This window comes from Myotis yumanensis, unplaced genomic scaffold, assembly GCF_028538775.1.
Source record: "Myotis yumanensis isolate MYYU_CA2020_CCGP unplaced genomic scaffold, mMyoYum1.0.hap1 SCAF_17, whole genome shotgun sequence".
NCBI classification, from domain to species: domain Eukaryota; kingdom Metazoa; phylum Chordata; class Mammalia; order Chiroptera; family Vespertilionidae; genus Myotis; species Myotis yumanensis.
Genome location: NW_027223768.1, coordinates 13,004,160 through 13,024,055, shown reverse-complemented (window position 1 = coordinate 13,024,055; position 19,896 = coordinate 13,004,160). Strand labels below are relative to the sequence as shown.

General features: G+C 40.8%; 1 protein-coding gene across 4 annotated transcripts in view; it reads left to right on the top strand.

Moving 5' to 3' along the window:
* Window positions 1-2,775: 2,775 nt before the first annotated feature.
* Window positions 2,776-19,896, top strand: part of PIP5K1A (phosphatidylinositol-4-phosphate 5-kinase type 1 alpha) — a 37,900-nt gene continuing 20,779 nt past the window's right edge. For 3 of the 4 annotated variants that reach the window (XM_070396592.1, XM_070396590.1, XM_070396591.1), the window contains exon 1: window positions 2,776-3,274. In XM_070396592.1, the coding sequence (XP_070252693.1) occupies window positions 3,196-3,274 (79 nt within the window). In that variant the 5' untranslated portion in view covers window positions 2,776-3,195. Of the gene's footprint in view, window positions 3,275-13,535; window positions 13,575-19,896 lie in introns of all 4 variants that reach the window. The other variant, XM_070396593.1, reaches the window with a different exon arrangement.

Genomic DNA, 19,896 nt, shown 5'->3' with positions numbered 1-19,896 from the left:
CTCTCATAGTGTGTGGGACATTGTTGGGGCTAAATAATGTTAATTCAGTGAATGAATTAATGAAAGACTAATTTAATGATTAGGTACCCATTCTCTTATTTTGCCTCTTTGTTGATCTTGGCAGCCCCTAGTCCCTCCATTCTGACCTTAGGAACTATTTTAAGACATGAAGTTCACTTTAATAAGACTCTGTGTGTGTGTCCCTATTTTGAGATAACTGGATTGCCCCCCTTTTCCAAAGTCTATGTTGGTGAACTCCCTTTTCCATTTCCTTGGAGTCACCAAGCCAACATGTCCTGCTCTGCCCCTTACTTCCACACCCTGTGACATCATGAGGTTCTGCTATGCCAGGAATGTTACTGGGCAAGAGTGGCTCCATGACTCAGAGCACATCAGCAATTGAGTGGGAGTGGGAGCAGAGACAATGTTTAGGGAAAAAAGATGGGAGGCACCACCAGCCAAACTTTTTAAATTTTACCTTTATCCATTCATATACTCAGGAGGCAGTTACTCTGTGCCAGGCACAATTCTAGTTCCTTGAGATATAAAAATGGATAAGATGCAATCTTTGCCCTATATGTTCACAGTCTTATGAGGGAGATAAGTAAACACACTGACATAATACAAGTAGCCATTTTTGGTCCATAAAAGAGAAACAAAGACCCGAAAGAAGCTGCAAAATGCAGATCTTCTTTTGGGATGATTCATAGATCAAATCCCAAGGAGAAAACCCCCTGTTTGACCTACCGCCATAGTGAGTCCATTATTGGTCCATTTCCAGTTTTCAAATCAGAAACAACTTTACTTCTACAGCTGATTTCTTTCTTTTTTTAACTTTTAAAACATTTATTGATTTTTAGAGAGAGAGAGAGAAGAAGGGGGGAGAGAGAGAAACATCAATTTGTTTCACCTATTTGTGCATTCATTGGTTGATTCTTGTATGTGTTCGGTCAGGTGATGGAACCCCAAACCTTGGCGTATCAGGATTTGCTCTAACCAACCGAGTACCCAGCCAGGACTCTACAGCTGATTTCTAAAATAACTCAGGAAATGGTAGCAACTCCATGACTTTTATAGAAACAAAAGTAATTTATTCAACAAATATTTATTGAATATCTATGAGCCAAATCCTATGCTAGACAGTGTAGGCCCACCTGTCTAGTTTTTGTACTATTTAGTTTGGTGGAGGGGGGGTGTAGGTATAGGCAATCATAAAATACTTCAATGCTACACAATTCCATTGCTATGGAATTACAAATGCAATCTGATCATTGGAAGTTTGTCTACCCTTCACTACCCAAAGGAGAATGAATAATCCAGCAGGTGGCAGCAGGGAATCTTAATGAGGGAAAGGTAGAAGGCAGTAGTCAGTGTCTAGGGCTATTTTCTGGCCAGTGAGGTCCTAGGTTCCTTTTTGAGGACCCAGAAAGAATCGGGTAGAGAATAACCCGGCCATTTTTGGGGCTACCGAACCTAGGATTTTTTAATTCCTCTTCACTTATTCATCCCACAAATAATTGTTGAGATCCTACTATGTACAAAGTCACATCACCTGTCAGGGCCAGCCTGACAGGGTTGAGCCGGGCTGAGGCAGGGAGGTGGGAATTGAGAAAAGAAAGAAAGACAGGAAAGCGGGATCGGGAGGACCCCAGTTCTCTTGATGAACTGAAGCAACTTTATTAGCCACACAATACTATTTATACATAACACCCTGAATAGGAGGTCTGTCAAGAGGAATGTATTCTTTGTTCCTCTTAATCTCTAAGCGAAGGACACAGCAGAAGGACAAGTTCTCAGTACAGCATATCTCAGTAAACAGTTACAGACTTCTTAGTAAGCTATGAGAGGCTGTTCTCATTCTACAAATGTTGCTCTTATTCTACTGATAAATGCCATCCAAACAAGTCTGGGAAAACTGTGTGGGTAAGGGTCCCAGTCTTGTTAGCCCCTACAGGTGCAAGGACCTTGCCAGCTTACATCTGGTCCCCAACAATCACCTGAGTAGCTTGAGGATACATGAGTGAACCAAACACAGTGGTTGCTCTCCAGGAGGTCAGTCTCCCCAGGGAAAGAAGTCTTCAGAGTTCACAACCTCCACGGTACTTTGTTAAAAATGAGCAGGGTTAATACGAAGACTAGACTAGAATGGAGAACTTCTGTGTGTCTCCATGCCCTTTGGAATATAGATAACAGAGAGGATAAGGGCTTGGATCACGGGAAGACTATAATATGGTTTGATCACCTCCCTTTTTGACAGGTCTTCATTCACTTATAAGATATTTCCTGAATTCTGTCACTGTGCCCAGCATTTGGCTTGAGGCAAAATGTGGGTCTGTTTCAAATGTCACTCGGAGGAAGACAAGACATGCATGCACCTTAAACTAAATAGTAAACAAGGCAGTAGAGCCAGAAGGATACTTGGTGGCATGTGATGTTTTGCGAATTTGACTGCTTAAAGTCTCTCACTTGACATTAGCGAGTCTGTCGGGAATTCCTCTCTAAGCTGTAAAACTGAGAGGACCCGTCGAGCCAACTCCTAATGAACATAGGCAACGCAACCCAGTTCTTTAAAAGAGCCGAACTAACTTGACCCCAGCGAGCCACCATAGGGAGTGTCGGCCCGGCGTGCAGTCGTTAGGCCGTGAGGGACCTGCATCATGTGACCAGGAACAGCCTCCCGATTGGCTTTGCTCCTCTCTGGGCTACTCCCCACCCCCAGTGAGTGGGATGGAACGAGAGGTTGGGCGCATGCGCAGTGCCTGGATTTCGCTGGCTGCCGGGAGTGGAACGGTGGGGTTGGCAATAAACAGGCTGTGGCTAGGAGTAGGGGGAGGGGGCGTTCGCTCTGCCGGGACTTCTCACGCCCCCTTGTTGCTTTAGGTGTGGTTTGGTGCGGACGCGGGGTCCCGGCAGCCAGCTGGAGCCTATTCCCTTGTGAAAGGGAAAAGCAGCTCCCGCGGAAAGCGGTTCAAGTTGCAGGGAGGGTACGAGACGTGGATTGTCCCCATGCCAGACAAGTGGTGCGGCCCTGAGCTGGTCCCGGAGCCTGCCCGGCGTGTCTGAGAAAGGCCTCGGAGGGGCGAGAAGGTAGCTGTCGGAACGCAGTTTTTGTGAAGACGGGAAGAGTCGACTCGGAGAAGAGGAAGAGCCGGATTGAAAAGGAGTGAGGCCACTGAGGGGGAGGGGGCTGCCAAGATGGCGTCGGCCTCTGGGCCGGCGGCGGCCGGGTTTTCATCCGTGGATCCCGGGGGTCCTTCCTGCACCTCGTCCTCAGGTAATCAGGGCGGGGCGTGGACGGGGGGCTGATGACGGCCGTGCGGTGGGAGCAAGAGCGAGACCTGGGAGGGCACCTGTAGCTGGGGAGGTCCGCGGTTGTCGGTAAGGAAAACAGGGTTCTGAATAGGCTTTCCGAGTGGGCAGGGGGATCTGAGGAAAAGATGGGTTTAACTGAGGAAAGGGGAGCGATCAAAAACGTTGTCTGTCTTGGAGGAGGCCGAGTTGAGGACTTGAAAGAAGTAGGGTCAGGAGGGGTGGAGATGGACAGTGGGGATAGGAGGGGAACAGCAGGGAAATGGAAGGGAGTAGAGAAAAGTAAAGTGAATGGAGGCCTTACAAATAGGAATTACTTAGTGTGAGAGGCAGGTAGAATCCCAGTTGGTTCTGGAGTTAATTGAAAATGTAGAAGAGAAGCCTTGGAATTGAAGAGTGATGGGGTGCTTCCGATCGCTGGGGGTTGAGGGAATTGGGAGTTTTGTTGGGGGTGGGAGTTGATGGAAACGTCTTTTTCCCTGGAGACTCCCCCTAATGCGTCATTCCTTCTCACTGCGTGCCCCCGCCCCCTCCCCCTCCCCCTCCCCTCCCCCTCCCCCTCTCCCCCTCTCCCTCTCCCCCTCCCCCTCTCCCCCTCCCCCTCTCCCCTCCGCCTCCCCCTCCTCTCCCCTCCGCCTCCCCCGCGGGCGCTCGCACGGACACATTTTATCAAACATCCTCCCTTGATGACTTCTAGCTCTAGAGACTGACCAACTTCGGGGAGGAATGGGCAGTATTGAAAGAAGACTGAAGAATGTGGTAAATTAGGGTTAAAATACCCAAAAAATAGATGGAGAAGGTGGAGTGATGACATCTGGAGTTGCAGTGGAGGCTGAGGGGTGATGTTGGTAATGAGGGGGAGGCTCTGGGTGCTGGGGGGACGTTGCATAATAGGAAATGGACTGGAAGGATGCTTAGGTGGCATCAGGAAAGCGGCCCTTGGAGAAGAGAGCCAGGCATGTAGCTCAGAGCAGGGAGCAGCTATTGAAGATGGAGAAAAGCTACAGATGGTGTGTGGGAGGGAAAATGGGTGGTGGTGTCGCGTGTGTGGGGGGAGCTTGAGTCAGAAACTGCTCTAGAGCTTCCATCAGAAACGTCTGCTGTTCCGCAGTGACTGTTGCCTCCGCGCTGAACTGGATGGGCTACCAGAGGTTGGATGCTTTACTTGCGCTGCTGACGTTTCCTTAGATCTGAGATTGAGTTCTTGCCATTTTGAATTGGCTAAGTAGAGGGTTCCACCTTTCATATTCCAGCTCAGTTGAGTTAATACTGGTCACAAATATCTTCTTCATAAGCTGCAGTTTTATTTATGTACATCTATTTTTAGTTTCTTGAGAGGTAATTTTTGCCTTTCTTGTAAAAGCATTAGAGAGCCAAAGCAGCTCATGTTGCATCTAAGTGTGAAGAAGGATAAAGTAAAAATGACAGGTTTTTAAATATATATATATATATATATATATATATATATATATATATTTTGTAGGCCCTTAATTTAAAACCTTTTTTCCCCCTTCAATCCAAGAAAGAAGAATGGTCATGTGTGGTCCTTAAACTTCTTACCTATTAAGTCAGGTATTTTCTTTTTTAGAAACTGGGTTAATTTTTTTTAACCAGGTTAATCTTAAAAGCCATGTGTTTATATTCCAGAATCTGACTCAGCCTCCAGCTCAGGGAAGTATTGGCCAGGTGGACAGATGTAGGAGTAAAAGGAAGTATTTCTTTGTCTCTTACTGATACATCTTCCTCCTTTTCCATCTCTACAACTTCAGATAGTCCTGTCTTTTTTATTTATTGTTTATTTACTTAGTCATTGATTTTAGAGCGAGGAAGGGAGAAAGAGAGAAAAACATCAATTTGTTGTTTCACTTATTTATACAGTCATTGGTTGATTCGTGTGTGTACCCTGCCACGAATCAAACCCACAACCTTGGCATATTGGGATGGCACTCTACCTGGCCAGGGCAGTCCTGTCTTTTTTAGATGTCACTATTTGATATGTTTGTATGTTTTTTGCCAGATCCTAAGGCTTGCAGTTAGTAATTCAGATCGTATAAATGTTTTTTCCTATTGTGCTTTCACCAGAAAGTCAAATACTAGGTTTCAAAACCTTGACTACTATGTTGATATCTGAAGTCAAGGTGTAAATATGTCCAAAATAAATAACTTTAGAGTACTTTTTTGTATTTTCATTTTTTACACCCACCTTCTCTGCTTCTTTGGCAAATATTGAAACAGTTGGATTAAGAAATTAAGAAAAATTCTGTTCATAAACATTCTTTTTTTAAAAATAATTTTTATTGATTTCAGAGAGGAAGGGAGAGATAGAAACATCAATGATGAGAGAGAATCATTTGATCGGCTGCTTGCACGCCCTCTACTGGGGATTGAGCCTGCAATCTGGGTAAGTGTCCTTGGCTGGAATCGAACCCGGGACCCTTCAGTCTGCAGGCCGACCCTCTATCCACTGAGTCAAACCGGTTAGGGCAAATATATTTTATTGATTTTTTTTACAGAGAGGAAGGGAGAGGGATAGACAGAAACATCAATGAGAGAGAGACATCGATCAGCTGCTTCCTGCACACCCCTTACTGGAGATGTGCCCGAAACCAAGGCACATGCCCTTGACTGGAATCAAACCCGGGACCCTTCAGTCCACAGGCCAACTCTCTATCCACTGAGCCAAACCGGTCGGATGTTTGATTCTGATGCAAAAGAGGCTGTAAGAATCAGTTTTATTTGTGATTAGAGGATAGTGGTGTTCTGGATGGTACCTGGAGAAATATAGGACATTGGCAGGAATAAGTGATGGTTTATGATTTCCTAAATTGTTAAAAGCTGGAAATTCAAAGAAAGGATGTGTGTGTGTGTGTGTGTGTGTGTGTGTGAGTGTGTTAACCATCCTAAAACCAATTTATTTTTCTAGATGCTTAGCTGAATTCACTTAAATTTTGGTGAAATTCTGAATTCTAAAACTAAAAGTAAGATTGCCTGGCAATGTTGAAAATGGATACAAAATAAGAATGTCAGGATTCAGGGCAGAATGATGTTTTAAATAAGCCACTCATAACCGTTGGAGGCTCAAAATCTGTTGGCATTCAAATTAGGAAGGACAGGTGATTTAAAACAGTTGTTCCCTGCCAGTATTAACCCCTGTCTTGATTATTTTGCCATTAAGTCAGAGCTGGTCTTTTATGCTGACAAGTGAAATGCCAAGGGTAGAGCAAACCATATGCTCTGGGTGATGTTTGAGATCTTTTCCCATTGGTGTAATTACCATGTTTGGATTTTGGGGGAAGCAGTTATAAATGAATATCAGCTTGCAGTAGCCATCAGCGTATTCTTGCTCTTAAACTTTGATTGTTAATAAAAGGTGATGCAGTTTGCCATCTAGTGTCAGTTGTTTGGAGAGTAAAAGAAATTTATTCCTTCTCTTCCTTTGTCCCCATACTCATTTGGACGGTGGTAGCACCACTTAAAAAATAAAATCAGCCCTGATAAAGTGCTGTTGACAGTGTGACCATCTAATTTGACCAGTCCATCAAAAACTTGAAATTCAGCCACTGAGTCCCCTTTTTACCGCCATGAAGGCAGTAAAGTATTTCTGTTTTTGAAAATTGATTTGAAGTCAGTGGAGGAGTTAGAAAGTAAAGTTAGAATGCTAAGGTGTACACTGCTCCCCTGAAATAAGAGCTGTGTGATAAAATCACGTGACTCTCCAAGAAAAATAACTTGAAACCTTAGAAGATCGTGAACTTCTAATTCCTTTTGATTCACACCAGAACATTTCTGAAATTATCATCCTTATGACATGATTTTATCATAAGCACAATGATATGGAGATAACTTTACAGCTTCTTTCCTGACTTTTTCTTAACTACTGAGGGAAACCTCAGAGGACACAGGATTGAAGCATTTTTTTTTTTTTAAGTATATTTTATTGATTTTTTACAGAGAGGAAGGAAGAGAGATAGATAGTTAGAAACATCGATGGGAGAGAAACATCGACCAGCTGCCTCCTGCACATCTCCCACAGGGGATGTGCCCGCAACCCAGGTACATGCCCTTGACCGGAATCGAACCCGGGACCCTTCAGTCCGCAGGCCGACGCACTATCCACTGAGCCAAACCGGTTTTGGCTGAAGCATTTTTTTAAAAATTTATTTTATTGATTTTTTACAGAGAGGATGGGAAAGGGACAGAGAGTTAGAAACATCGAAGAGAGAGAAACATCGATCAGCTGCCTCCTGCACACTCCCCATTGGGAATGTGCCTGCAACCAAGGTACATGCCCTTGACTGGAATCGAACCTGGGACCTTTTGAGTCCGCAGGCCGATGCTCTATCCACTGAGCCAAACCGGTCAGGCAGGATTGAAGCATTTTTGCCTAGGACCTTGGTTCTGGTGAGTTTGTTCTTCCTAAGCAGGGCCCCACCAGTAAATTATGCTGTAATCTGATAACTCCAGATGGTAGGGATTTTTGTTGAGGGTTTTTTGTCTGTTTTCTTTGTATACAGTGTTAAGCTGTTTGTAGGCTGATCCTTTTCCCTTCAATTCTTCTATACTGGTGAAAAGTAATGCAACTTAAACCAGTTTACAGGAGTGAGTAAACGGAAATTTGGGAATATAAAGATAGAACAGACTGTCGTGTAGTCAGAATATCTCTAAGTTCTATTCGGTTGATATTTTATAAGGAGGAAGAGATTTTTCTGTTTGCTTTCTTTTTAGGGGGTTTTGACTACCCTACGCCCTCCTTTTTTCTTTTGTCCCCTTGGTAGATTCTGGTATCAGAATGTCATTGTTTTGTGTCTTTTTTTTTTTTTTAATCCTCACCCAAGAACATACTGATTTTTAGAGAGGGGGGAGTAAGAGAGAGAGAGAGAAACATTGATGTGAGATGTTGCCTCCCCCATGTATCCCAACTGGGCCAGAGACCTGGGTGGAGGATTTAGCCTGCAACCTCAGCATGTGCCCTGACGCTGGAATTGAACCTGCAACCTTTTGGTGTATGGGACACAGATGAGCCACGTGGCCAGGGCGGAATGTCATTGCTTTTGATCAGTTATTTATTTCTGCCATGGTTGCTTAAGCTTTTGAATATCAAAATAGTATGTTTGCTTGTTACTTTCTGTGTGCTGTTCTGGGTTGATATAAAACCCTTCTGATTAATAACTTTGCTTAGATATGTGCTAGCTACTAGCTATTACATAAAGCCTGTTTTCCTTTGATAATGGAAGCTATAGCCTGTGAAGTGAACAACAGAGATAACATTAGGTCAAAGACAGAACTGGAGAGAAGGAAGGTGGTTATTTTATCATTTAAGCTTTGTATTTCCTAAGATTTGGGAATATTCTTACTTGACATAAAGAAAGCAACAAGACCAAAGTTGTCATTCTCTTTTCTTTTTACTGGACATATTTTCTTGATCAAGGATAAAAGTATACTTCAGGAAGTATGCTATTTTCTGGTAGCCTGGCAAAGGAATCTCTGTTTCTCTCTGTTCCAAACATCAGCGAAACATTCAGTCTCAGAGAGTGGACTGATTGTGTTTCCTAAAGGAAACCCCTTCCTAGCCCATTTCCCCTATTGCACTTCACTTCTCCACTCTTTACTATGAAAAGAGAGCATTGTTTAGTTTCTACATATGTGTTTATATCTCTTATGAGCTTCTTTTTTTTAAAATATATTTTTAGTTTCTACATATGTGTTCATATCTCTTATGAGCTTCTTACTGTTTTCTTTTTTTAAATATATTTTTATTGATTTCAGAGAGGAAAGGAGAAGGGGGAGAGAGAGAGAAACATCAATTTTGAGAGAGAATCATGGATCAGCTGCCTCCTGCACGCCCCACACTGGGGATCGAGCCCGAAACCTGGGCATGTGCCCTTGAATTGAACCTGGGACCCTTCAGTCCACAGGCCGACACTCTATCCACCGAGCCGAACTGGCCAGGGCCTTATTATTTCTTTTAACTGTTTTCTGGTGAAGTGAACTTAATTTTCTCAACCCCTCCACATTTTTAAACTTTTTCTTCAATCATTTTTCTTGTGTGAAATTTCGCTTTGTTCATTTGTAATGACTGTATACAATATGTATTAATTGATAAACATCTGATTCTTAGAAAGTCTCCTTATTGCTGGAGTCTGAGGAAGATTTTGGCAAAAAGAGAGGAAGGCAGGTTCCAAGTAGATGGTTCAATACGTTATTATTTGCCTTATATTTTTCTTTTTTTGTTGTTGTTAATCCTCACCTGAGGATATTTTTTACTTTTTAAAAAATATATTGTTACTGATTTCAGAGAGGAAGGGGAGAAGGAGAGATAGAAACATCAATGATCAGAGAAAATCATTGATCAGCTGCCTCCTGCACACCCCACATTGGGGATCAAGCACTCAACCCGGGCATGTGCCCTGATCGGGAATCGAACCGTGACCTCTTAGATCATAGGTTGACACTCAACCACTAAGCCCTGCCCAGGCAGGGATCAAATACTTGATCCTTCTTGACCCTGCAGTGTGCAGACCAATGCTGTAAATACTGAGCCACACTGGCCAGGGCAATATGGAATTAATCCAGAATAAACACTGCCCCAAAGGTCCAGTGATGTTGATTAGGCTTAAAGCAGTGGTTCTCAACCTGTGGGTTGCGACCCCTTTGGCAGTCGAATGACCCTTTCACAGGGGTCGCCTAAGACCATCCTGCATATCAGATATTTACATTACAATTCATAACAGTAGCAACATTACAGTTATGAAGTAGCAATGAAAATAATTTTATGGTTGGGTCACAACATGAGGAACTGTATTTAAAGGGTTGAGGCATTAGGAAGGTTGAGAACCACTGTTTTAGACAATTTCTGAGTATTTTCATTTGGAGAATACATTGTGTCTCCCACTTGCTACACTATACAGTAGTATAAATGGCTTGCAGTATTTCAAGTTAAGAGGACCAGAGAGATTGCTTCAGATAGTCCAGCAGACAAGTTGGCTGATTGTATGTGTGTCTCTCTCAATCTTACCAACCAGGACATCCCCTAAGAGTTAACATTTTGCTTCTGAAAAGCCTGCTTGTCTCTTTGTGCTCTATGTAGAAATTATTGACATATTTCTGTAGTAGTATTGGTAGGTCATTGAGTTGGGTGTCTGGGACTGCTTCTCTATGACCTGTTCAGGCACAATTCCAGTTGTCTGAGGAATGCACATCCGGCCAGCCTGTAGTGTCCCCAAATTATATGTGTACTTCAAACACTGAAGTCAGTCACATGCTGCCTCTTCGTTTCTCATCTGGGGATGATGTCATCTCATCTCCGACGGGGATGTTTCTGCTCTGAAAGTGCTGGGAGAGGCTCTGGGATTAAGGCCAACTCTGTTTTGTTCCACACACCGGGTGGGAGCTCTCTTTTTGGAGCTGTTTCCTATCTGAAAATACCTTTGTGTCAATGATCTCTCATTCCCCACTCATTCTTCCCTCTGAAGTTTGCCTTTTTCACATTTTGCAGAATCATATTGATGGTTTTTCTCTTCCTCTACATTTTGGATCTTAGTCTCCGGTGGTTTAGTAGTAGCAAGCAAATTTATGGAGAGCCACAGTGATGTTTTAACTAGTGACTAGAAACTAGGCCCTACAGTACCTTTTCACCATAAACACAATTTAGGGTTAGGCCAAGGACCAACATGGAGTGTTTCCTTAAGTCTAGTCCAGGGTTACTCAGAAAAATATTCTGACATGATGTGATGATTCACCTCTGTATTTTAGCAAGAATTATTGGTTTCCACTTTGGCACTTGACTGGTCCAGCTGTTTTGAAATTATTTTAGCAACGTTAAAGATTTCCCAGCTTATTTTCATAATTTAGAGGCTAGATCTTTGATATTTTTCAAGTCTTGTCATCCAGGAGATGTGCTGAAATCAGGTATCCCTGTTTTATAGGAGAAATGATATTCTGAAGGATATAAAAAATAAACTTCAGAAGGAGCCTCATATATGCTGATACAGGTTTGTTTCAGGTTGAATAGGCATCTCAAAGTAATATGTAGTGGAGAAAGTGAGTATATAGGAGTCATCCTTTTTAAAAAATCCTCACCCAAGGATATGTTCATTGATCGTTAGAGAGGGGAGAGAGGGAGGGAGGAGGTATAAAAAGAGAGAGGGAGAGAAACATCAAACATCAGTCAGTTGCCTCCCATATGCTTCCCAACTGGGGATCAAACCCGCAACCTAGGTATGTGCCCTGACCAGGAGTCAAACCTGCAACCTTTCAGTGTATGGAAGATGCTGCAACCACCTGAGCTATACCGGCCAGAGCTAGGCGTCATGCTTTTAAGAAGAAAAAAATTTGCCCTAACCAGTTTGGCTCAGTGGATAGAGCGTCAGCCTGCGGACTCAAGGGTCCCAGGTTCTGGTCAAGGGCGTGTACCTTGGTTGCAGTCACATCCCTAGTGGGGAGTGTGCAGGAGGCAGCTGATAGATGTTTCTCTCACATCAATGTTTCTAACTCTCTATCCCTCTCCCTTCCTCTCTGTAAAAAATCAATAAAATATATCTTTAAAAAAATATTTTATTTTATTTTTTTCTAAAACGTTTATTGTCCTTTTAAAGAAAACTTTTTTTTTTTTTTTTTTTTTAAAGAAGTCATGCTTATTTGTAGCTTGGGATTGTTAGCAGCATTTGAGGTATTTTCTCGTTATCTTTTCCTTCTAGTCTGTCTCTGCAGCAGCATAATGTAATTGTAATGAGCTTGAGTTAATGTGTTGGGCAGGGAGTGATGTGAGTCTGTATGTGTGGGACTGTTGAGTTGTGATTTACTGGGAAAAATGGGTTATGAAGTAAAGAGAATTATAATAAAGCCACCTATATAGAAAATTTATATAGATGAGAAAATTTAAATTTACAAATTAACCTAACCCCACTATCCAAGATAGTCATATTTTAACATTTTGATCTATGCTCTTCTGGACCTGTTTTATGTATGTAAGTACATGTGAATTTATAGATAAGTATGTTTTCAAAATATGGTACTATATAATTTTTTTTTTACCTTTTCCAACAACCTACTGTGACATCCTATCTATAAGTATACAATAAAATAATGGTTATATACTATTCCATTTTATGATTTCACCATAATTTATATCACCAATCCCCTGTTGTTCATTTAGAGTCTTTCCAATTATGGTATCTTTCCAGTTATAGTTATTATATACAGTGCTGCATTAGATATCTTTGTATATCCATCTTTGTCCACTTGATTGTTTCCTTAGGATAAATTCCCACGTCTAGGTCAATTTATACATTTTTGTTTTTAAGACTATTTGCCTAGATATTGCCAGATTGCCCTCTAAGAATGAAAGGAAGAACCTCAAGTAAAATGTATGCATATTCTTTTGTTGTTGTTTTACCAGAGGATACTTTTTCCATTGATTTCTAGAGAAAGTGGAAAGGAGGTGGGAGGGAAGGAGGGAGGGAGAGAGAGAAAGAGAGAGAGACATCAAAGTGAGAGAGACACATCGATTGGTTGCCTCCCGCACATACCCCTACCAGGGCTGCGGAACCTGCAATGAGGTACGTGCCCTTGACTGGGACTTGAACCTGTGACCCTTTGGTTGGAGGGTTGATGCTCCAACCACTGAGCAAAACAGCCAGGGCTACTATTCTTTCTTAAAAGATCAGAAGCCTGCATGCAAAAGACTTTTTAAAAAAATATATATTTTATTGATTTTTCACAGAGAGGATGGGAGAGGGATAGAGAGTTAGAAACATCGATGAGAGAGAAACATCGATCAGCTGCCTCCTGCACACCCCCCAATGGGGATGTGCCCGCAACCAAGGTACATGCCCCTAGCCGGAATCGAACCTGGGACCTTTCAGTCCGCAGGCCAATGCTCTATCCACTGAGCCAAACCGGTCAGAGTGCAAAAGACTTTTTATACCTGAAAATATGTTGCCAATCTGAAATCACTCCAGAGAGAAATGATTTGGGTTACAAGTTTTGTGACTACTCTTGGAATTTTTTTTTTTTGCCAGAACTTCTTTTTCTCTTGTTTTTTGGACATTTACTAGTACTTAGAACTACAAAAAAATCATCTCACATTTCACAGTATGGTGTTGGGGATCAGGCCAGATCCTGTTCATAATTTTAAACTTTAGAGTTTTCAGAAAGATATGCTTATTCTGCTGTAAGTAAGTACAATCCTAGAAATAAGTGATAACTTTCTGTTTTTCCTCATTTAGGTTTCAGCTGTCTGTGCTGTGGGGTCAAGAGTAAGAGAGGTAGATCTGATGTGTATCTGTGCTGAAGAAGCATGAGCTCCGCAGTAACTAGCAGCCAGTGGCTCTTCCCATAACAGTTGCAGATTGTTTGTAGTGGTAGTGCATGGTCTTCTTCTGAGAAGGCTGTGGATTTCTTATTAAACATAATTTACTTGCCCTCTCCAAAAAAAGATGCTCTTAACAGAGAAATATATTTCTCACAGTTTCACGGTATAATATGAATCAGTCAACTCCCTAACTTTGTGTCTCCTTCAAAATCTTCCCATAACTTCATGTCCTTTTGTTTTAGTAAATGAGTCTCTTTTTTTTTTCTTTAAAAAAAATTTTTTTTTAATGATTTTAGAGAGGAAGGGGGAGAGATAGAGATAGATAGAAACACCAGTCATGAGAGAGAATCATTGATTGGCTGCCTTCTGCACGCCCCACACGGGATCAAGCCCGCAACTCCGCCCCTACTGGGAATCGAACTGTGACCTCCTGGTTCATAGGTCGACGCTCAACCACTGAGCCACACCGGCTGGGCAGTAAATGAGTCTCTCAATTCTTTTTCTTTCCCCTCTCTGCTGCACCTCTCCCCTGACTCTTCCTGTCATGTAGATGGGGTTTCATAATTCACAATGATAATAATTGCTTATATTTATAGAGTATATATTATATGTTAAGTGCTATACATGACTTATTTTAGTTCTCATAACAGCCCTATGAGGTACGTTATTATTTCTCCACTTTATAGATAAGGTAACCAAGGCCCAGAGAGTTTTAATAAAATTGTCCAAGGTTACCTAGTTAGTAAAGAATGGATCTCATATTCAAACCTAGCAAACCTAGGTGTTCAGATTTCAGAGCCCACAATCCTACCCATTACGCTATAATTGCTCCCTCGCTAATTTGAAAGTCTGTGTGCAAACTAACCTGACTTTAAACTAAATTAAATATTTGTTGTTGAATGAGTACTGCCTGAACCAGTAGTCCTTAGTGAAGGAGAGACTAGTACAGAAGGGAACTTCTCCTTCTGACTTTAACTCTCCTTAAAAAAGCAACAAAATTCTGACCTCCTGTTGCATAATATGTGGAGTTATTAATCATTTTTTCAGAAAATATTTTTTAAGTTTTAATGTGAATTCATGCCAAGGATTGGTAACTGATTCTACAGTAAAATTCCAAGATCCCTGAAACTAAACAAACAAAAGAGTTTGCCTATCAGATGCCCTCTTTTTATCCACTGCAGATTCAGTAATCATAAGCCAAATGCTTTTAATCAGAGCAAGTCAAGGTCCCTCATGCACCAAGAGGAAAGCTGGTCTGAAATAAAAGGAGCTTCCCCCTCTCTTAAAGTTGTTGTGGTCTTACTGCAAAGACATACTTTCTGCTACTTAGTGAGGGCCTTAATGTCTGTGACGCTGCTCTTTCAAGTATCAGACTTGAAAGACAGATTTATTCCTAGACACTGGCATTGTGTGGTTCAGAACAAGGATAATCTCACTAAGAGAAGTGAGACCTATTTTTGCTGGTGACCTTATGACTGTTACCAGAAGAACAGTGTTGTTATTGTTAATCTACGTGAGAAGAACTGAAGGAGGAGGACTCTGCTCTTAATCCTCTATCAGGGAATGTGAAAAATACATTTTCTTGTCCCAAGGGAAGGTGGTACCTCCAGGGAAGAAAACATATGTTCATCTTGTCCATTACTAGTTTCGAGATGTGTTTGTTAGAGCGTTCTGGTTCTCTAGGTGCTTTCTTGTCCCTCCTAGACTCAAGATCACCAGGAAATGAAAACAAAAAGATGGTTTAGGAAAAAGAGAGTTGATTGGGGGTTAGGAATATGGATTCCAATTCTGGCCTGGTCACCAGCTTTGCTCTCTGATTTTGAGCACATCCTTATGCTCTGCTTTTATTAAAAAAAAAAAAATTAGACTAAAAATCATAAAGGCCCTTTCTGAATGATTTTTTTCTTAATATAAATGGTTATTGATGTGTTAGCTTGAAAGTGTACAGTAGCTTCACTTGGGGGCTGAAAAGCTAAGTTCTCAACTTATTCTATTTAAAAATCAACTTTCATTAACAGTTACAGATTTTAGCCAGACTGAACATACCCAGGCTAGAGTTAAAAAAAAATAAATCCCAAAAAATGGTTCTTTAGGTCTTTTTCATTTTCTTCTTTCTGTAGAGGAAGTAGGGCTTGAAATTACTATGATTAGCTCTATATCATCTATTGACCCACTCAAAAATAAGTTACTTGAACCATTATTATTTCTGATGAAGCCTGTTTGTCATGGCTTTATTTTTTTGCTTCCAGTAGAGCAACATTAGCTAGTTGTTTACAGTGCTTCTTGGTCCAGGGCCTGTTAATAAGGAGGAGTCTCATAGTCATGAAGGAAATAAACTATGGACATGAATTGGGAATTCTGTAAAATAAAAAAACAATTTCTGTTAGTGCTTCATCCTTGATGCTTACTTTTACTAGAGAAAACCTCTCAGAAAGAAGCCAGATCAGATGAAGAAGCTTGATTATCTAGACTTGCTTTCTTTTCATCTATGGTATTTTTTCACTAAACTTTTAATTGTAAATTTTTTCAGACATACACAACGTATAGAGAATAGTATAATGAACCACCATTACCCATCAGCTAGCTTCAACAGCAACATTTTGCCAAATTTGCATCTATTATTCTCCAGTCTTCCACCTCCACTCCCTGGGATTTTTTTTTAAAGCGAACTTAAGTCTTCATGTGATTTCAGCCATAAATAGTTCAGAATGTATCTCTACAGATAAGGAATCTATTTTGAGGGGAGAGGGAGTTGTAATATTACCATGGTAGCAGTGTCACATCTTCAAAATTAAAAAAAGGTTATTTCTCCTCTCAGGGCCTCTGTATCAGAAATCTGTAGCTTATTTTCTAAACATCATCCAAACAACTTTTACACATTATATTTGATGGATACCTCTCTTAAGCTCTTAATTAAAAACAATTCCCACATCCTGTTGTATTATTTTGAGGGCCAAACAAGATATATGTTTGTAAACTTTTAAAGTGCTATAAAAATATACATTGTTTGGTCAGTGGAGAGAAATAGCCTTTCTAAAAATGTGTCAGCATTTCATTGTAGTCTTATAGTCACCATTAAGGTGAAGTAGGATAATATGGAGATGCCCGAGTGATGGAGAAAAGGTAGAAATACTATGAGCTCCTCCAGGTCAGGAGCATAACTTCCAAGAGTACCTAGCATAATTCCTGACATATAACAGGTGACCAATAAGTAGTTGTTGAATAAGTGAATGGAGAGGAGCAGAAATAATTTTGCATCGAGCTGTGCTGAGATGTGTTAAAATTAAGCCAACGAGGAGAAGCTAGTGTAGAACCTTCTCGATAGCTTTTATAGCTAAGCTGTCAGCTTCTATAACCCACTGTTGGGTAAAGTGCTCTTTCTTTCTTTCTTACAGCACATGCCACATTTCCTAGAGTGAACTAATGATAATGTAGCCATATTGATAATAGTCCTCCAGAGTTTTGACTTAGAAGGGGAGAAGCAGGTTCCAAAATTACTCAGGAAAAAAGTTTTTCTTTGAAAAAAAGTTAATTTCAACATTGGAATTCTACTCTCCATTCAATTTCCCTACCCAAAAAGAGGATGATATATATGGATCATGGATAGGGATTATAAAGTGGTGCTATATCCTTATCAGAAAGTATTTTCCACAGAGATGCTAGAAAACAAACTTTCTTTTGAATAATATTTTAGTGTTATTCATAGGGATGAATCTCAGTGGTTGGCTGGCATTATTACCAAGCCGGTTACTGCCATCCTGAGTTGGTCTTTTACCTCTTTCTCTTTTTTCCCCCCCACTTCTCTCCTCCTCCCCTTCCTTCCGCGGCTCCCCCCCTCCCTTTCTTTCACTGCATGTAAAGAAGAGAGCTTGATTATGAGGTGAACAGGTGTAGTGCTGGTGACTCTTTAGTCTCATGTACTTCCTCAGTGGACAATTTCTCATTGGCAGAGCTTTGGGCTGTTTGGTCAATCCTTAGCGGATGGTACCTGGTTTCCTGAAATGTCACTCTGCTCTTCATTGGGTTTCTGAACCGCACTGGGTGTTTTACCAACACTGGCAAAATTCTCTAAGCATTTTTCTCTTCCCTTCCATTCATCTTTGGTAGGTTAGAGCTCTGATCTGTGCCCAAGGGGCAAAACTTAAGGCAAGAAAGAGAATGAGTCTTGGGTCCTGATTCTTCTCCTCCCTATTATTTATTCTATTATTTTTTAAACTCCAATATCTTTCTAACTGCTTCAGTTCTAGTGTTCTTGGGTTAATCCCAGCTTTGCAGTTAGAGATAGCTAAGTAGTTGGCACCAAAATTCCATTGAGTGAAGTTCTCCCACCCTCATTCTGCATACTTTGCAAGAGTTAGCAGCCCTAGAGCTATATGTTTGTGTCATAAAACCAGGAAAGTTAGCAAAGTAGAACTTTTGGAAGTTAGAAAGCCCCAAACTTAGACCCTGCCTTGAAATCATTTATCTGCTTTTCCCCCTCCATTATTTAACTTATCCAATTACTCCTTGCATATTTTGTAGGTGAGACTGTCAAACTAGGACTAGATATTGGCTTTTCTTGGTTCTTCCAGATCCCTTCCAAACCCCTTCCTTGAGGGGAAAAGTGGGTCGGCCAGGTACCGATCAAGGAGTCCAGAATCAGTGTTTGTCTTCACAACTGAAAGTATACCGATTTCCTCATTGAGAATCACTGATTCCATAGTTATGTGTGTGTTCTTTCAGGAGGGTATGTTGGGGTGGGGGGGAGTTGGGAGGAGCCAAGTACTTTGAAATGCTAATTAACATTTTATGATGTTCTAGGTAATTGAACATTAAACCTTACTGTGGACTCAACTTTGCTCTTGCATTAGAAATCACATCTGGCAACATATTTGTTTAGCACTTCATAGTCCATAAAGTACTTTGAATTTACCTTATCTAATCTTTCTATAACCTAATTTAGGTTTCTTTTCTTTTAGTTAAACAAAGAGAGCAATTTGCCTGATATAACAAGGATTTGAACCCAGGTCTTCGAATTTTTTAATAGTTCAGCATGTTGACTTGCTCTTGTCTAAAAGGTTGTAATATATAAAAACTTTGACTATTGTTTTTGTTGGCAGACACCTTAAATTTTGTAGTAAGTCAGAGTTTTAATTATAAATCTGAGTCGTCCTGGCTTTTGCTTAGGGTTCCAGCCCTAATTTGCCTAATCTTTCACCCAGCTGAAGTCAGCATTATTGAAAATGAAGCATCCTACAAAAGATGTAGATTATTGGGCACTGCTGTTTTTTCCTCCCATTTTTAGGGGGTTATTTTATGCAGTATGTCTCCTAACAGCTAAGTGACAGTTCCCTTGCCTCCTTTTTTGGAAGAGAAATGAAAACTATCGTGCTTTTCATTTTTTGCCACTCTGACTCACCATGAGGAAGGAAATTTTGCTGCTCTGCTTATTGTACCAGAAATACTTGGTCTGTGCTACTAGGAGCTGTTCTAACCTCTCTGAGCCCAGCTATATTCTGAAATTCTCAAGGCGCTTGACCATTTGTCTTAAACAATTATAATTAGGGCTTTATCTGATTATCCTCGATCCCATGTGTCCCTGTTGCTGCCTCAACATTAATCTTTATATATGGACTGAAACTAGGGTCTTCCTACTCAGGTATTATGTTATTGAAGATTCATCCCATTTGGACTCCTCTTTTTAATTTTCTTTAATATGGCTAATCTTTATTCCTTTTGAATTCAGAGCTAGATTGATGTGATAATCAGTAATCTATGAAGACAAAGGCCAACATTCTCCAATATGAAATGGGAAGGAAGGTTTGCCTTCCTGAGTGATGATGTATCTCTGATGTGATCATGGATGAAGGTTATGGGGATGGCAACCCCTGAAGAATTGACTTAATCAGAATACATTTTTCTATAGATAATCTTTTGTCACTTTCTGAACATACTTATTCTTGAAATCTTTTCTAAAATTAAATGGATAAAAGTCATAAATAATAATGAGATTTAACTGCACACATGCCTGCACTGATTAAATAGTCAGTAAAACTTTAGTAAGTAAATGCCAACAAATTCCTGTTGAGTTTACAGCAGAAATGAAGATGAGGCTGTAGGGATGCAGAATCAGTTTCTGCTTGCACTGAATGCTTTTTCATTATTTCGATTTTGCATTTTCTCATCCTTAGCCTCTTTCTTCTTCAGAGATCAGCTCTTTCTGAAGAGCTGAAATAATTAAAGAGAAGTAAATCACCATAGATATGCTCTAAAAATTCTCACCCTTTTAGTTCTAC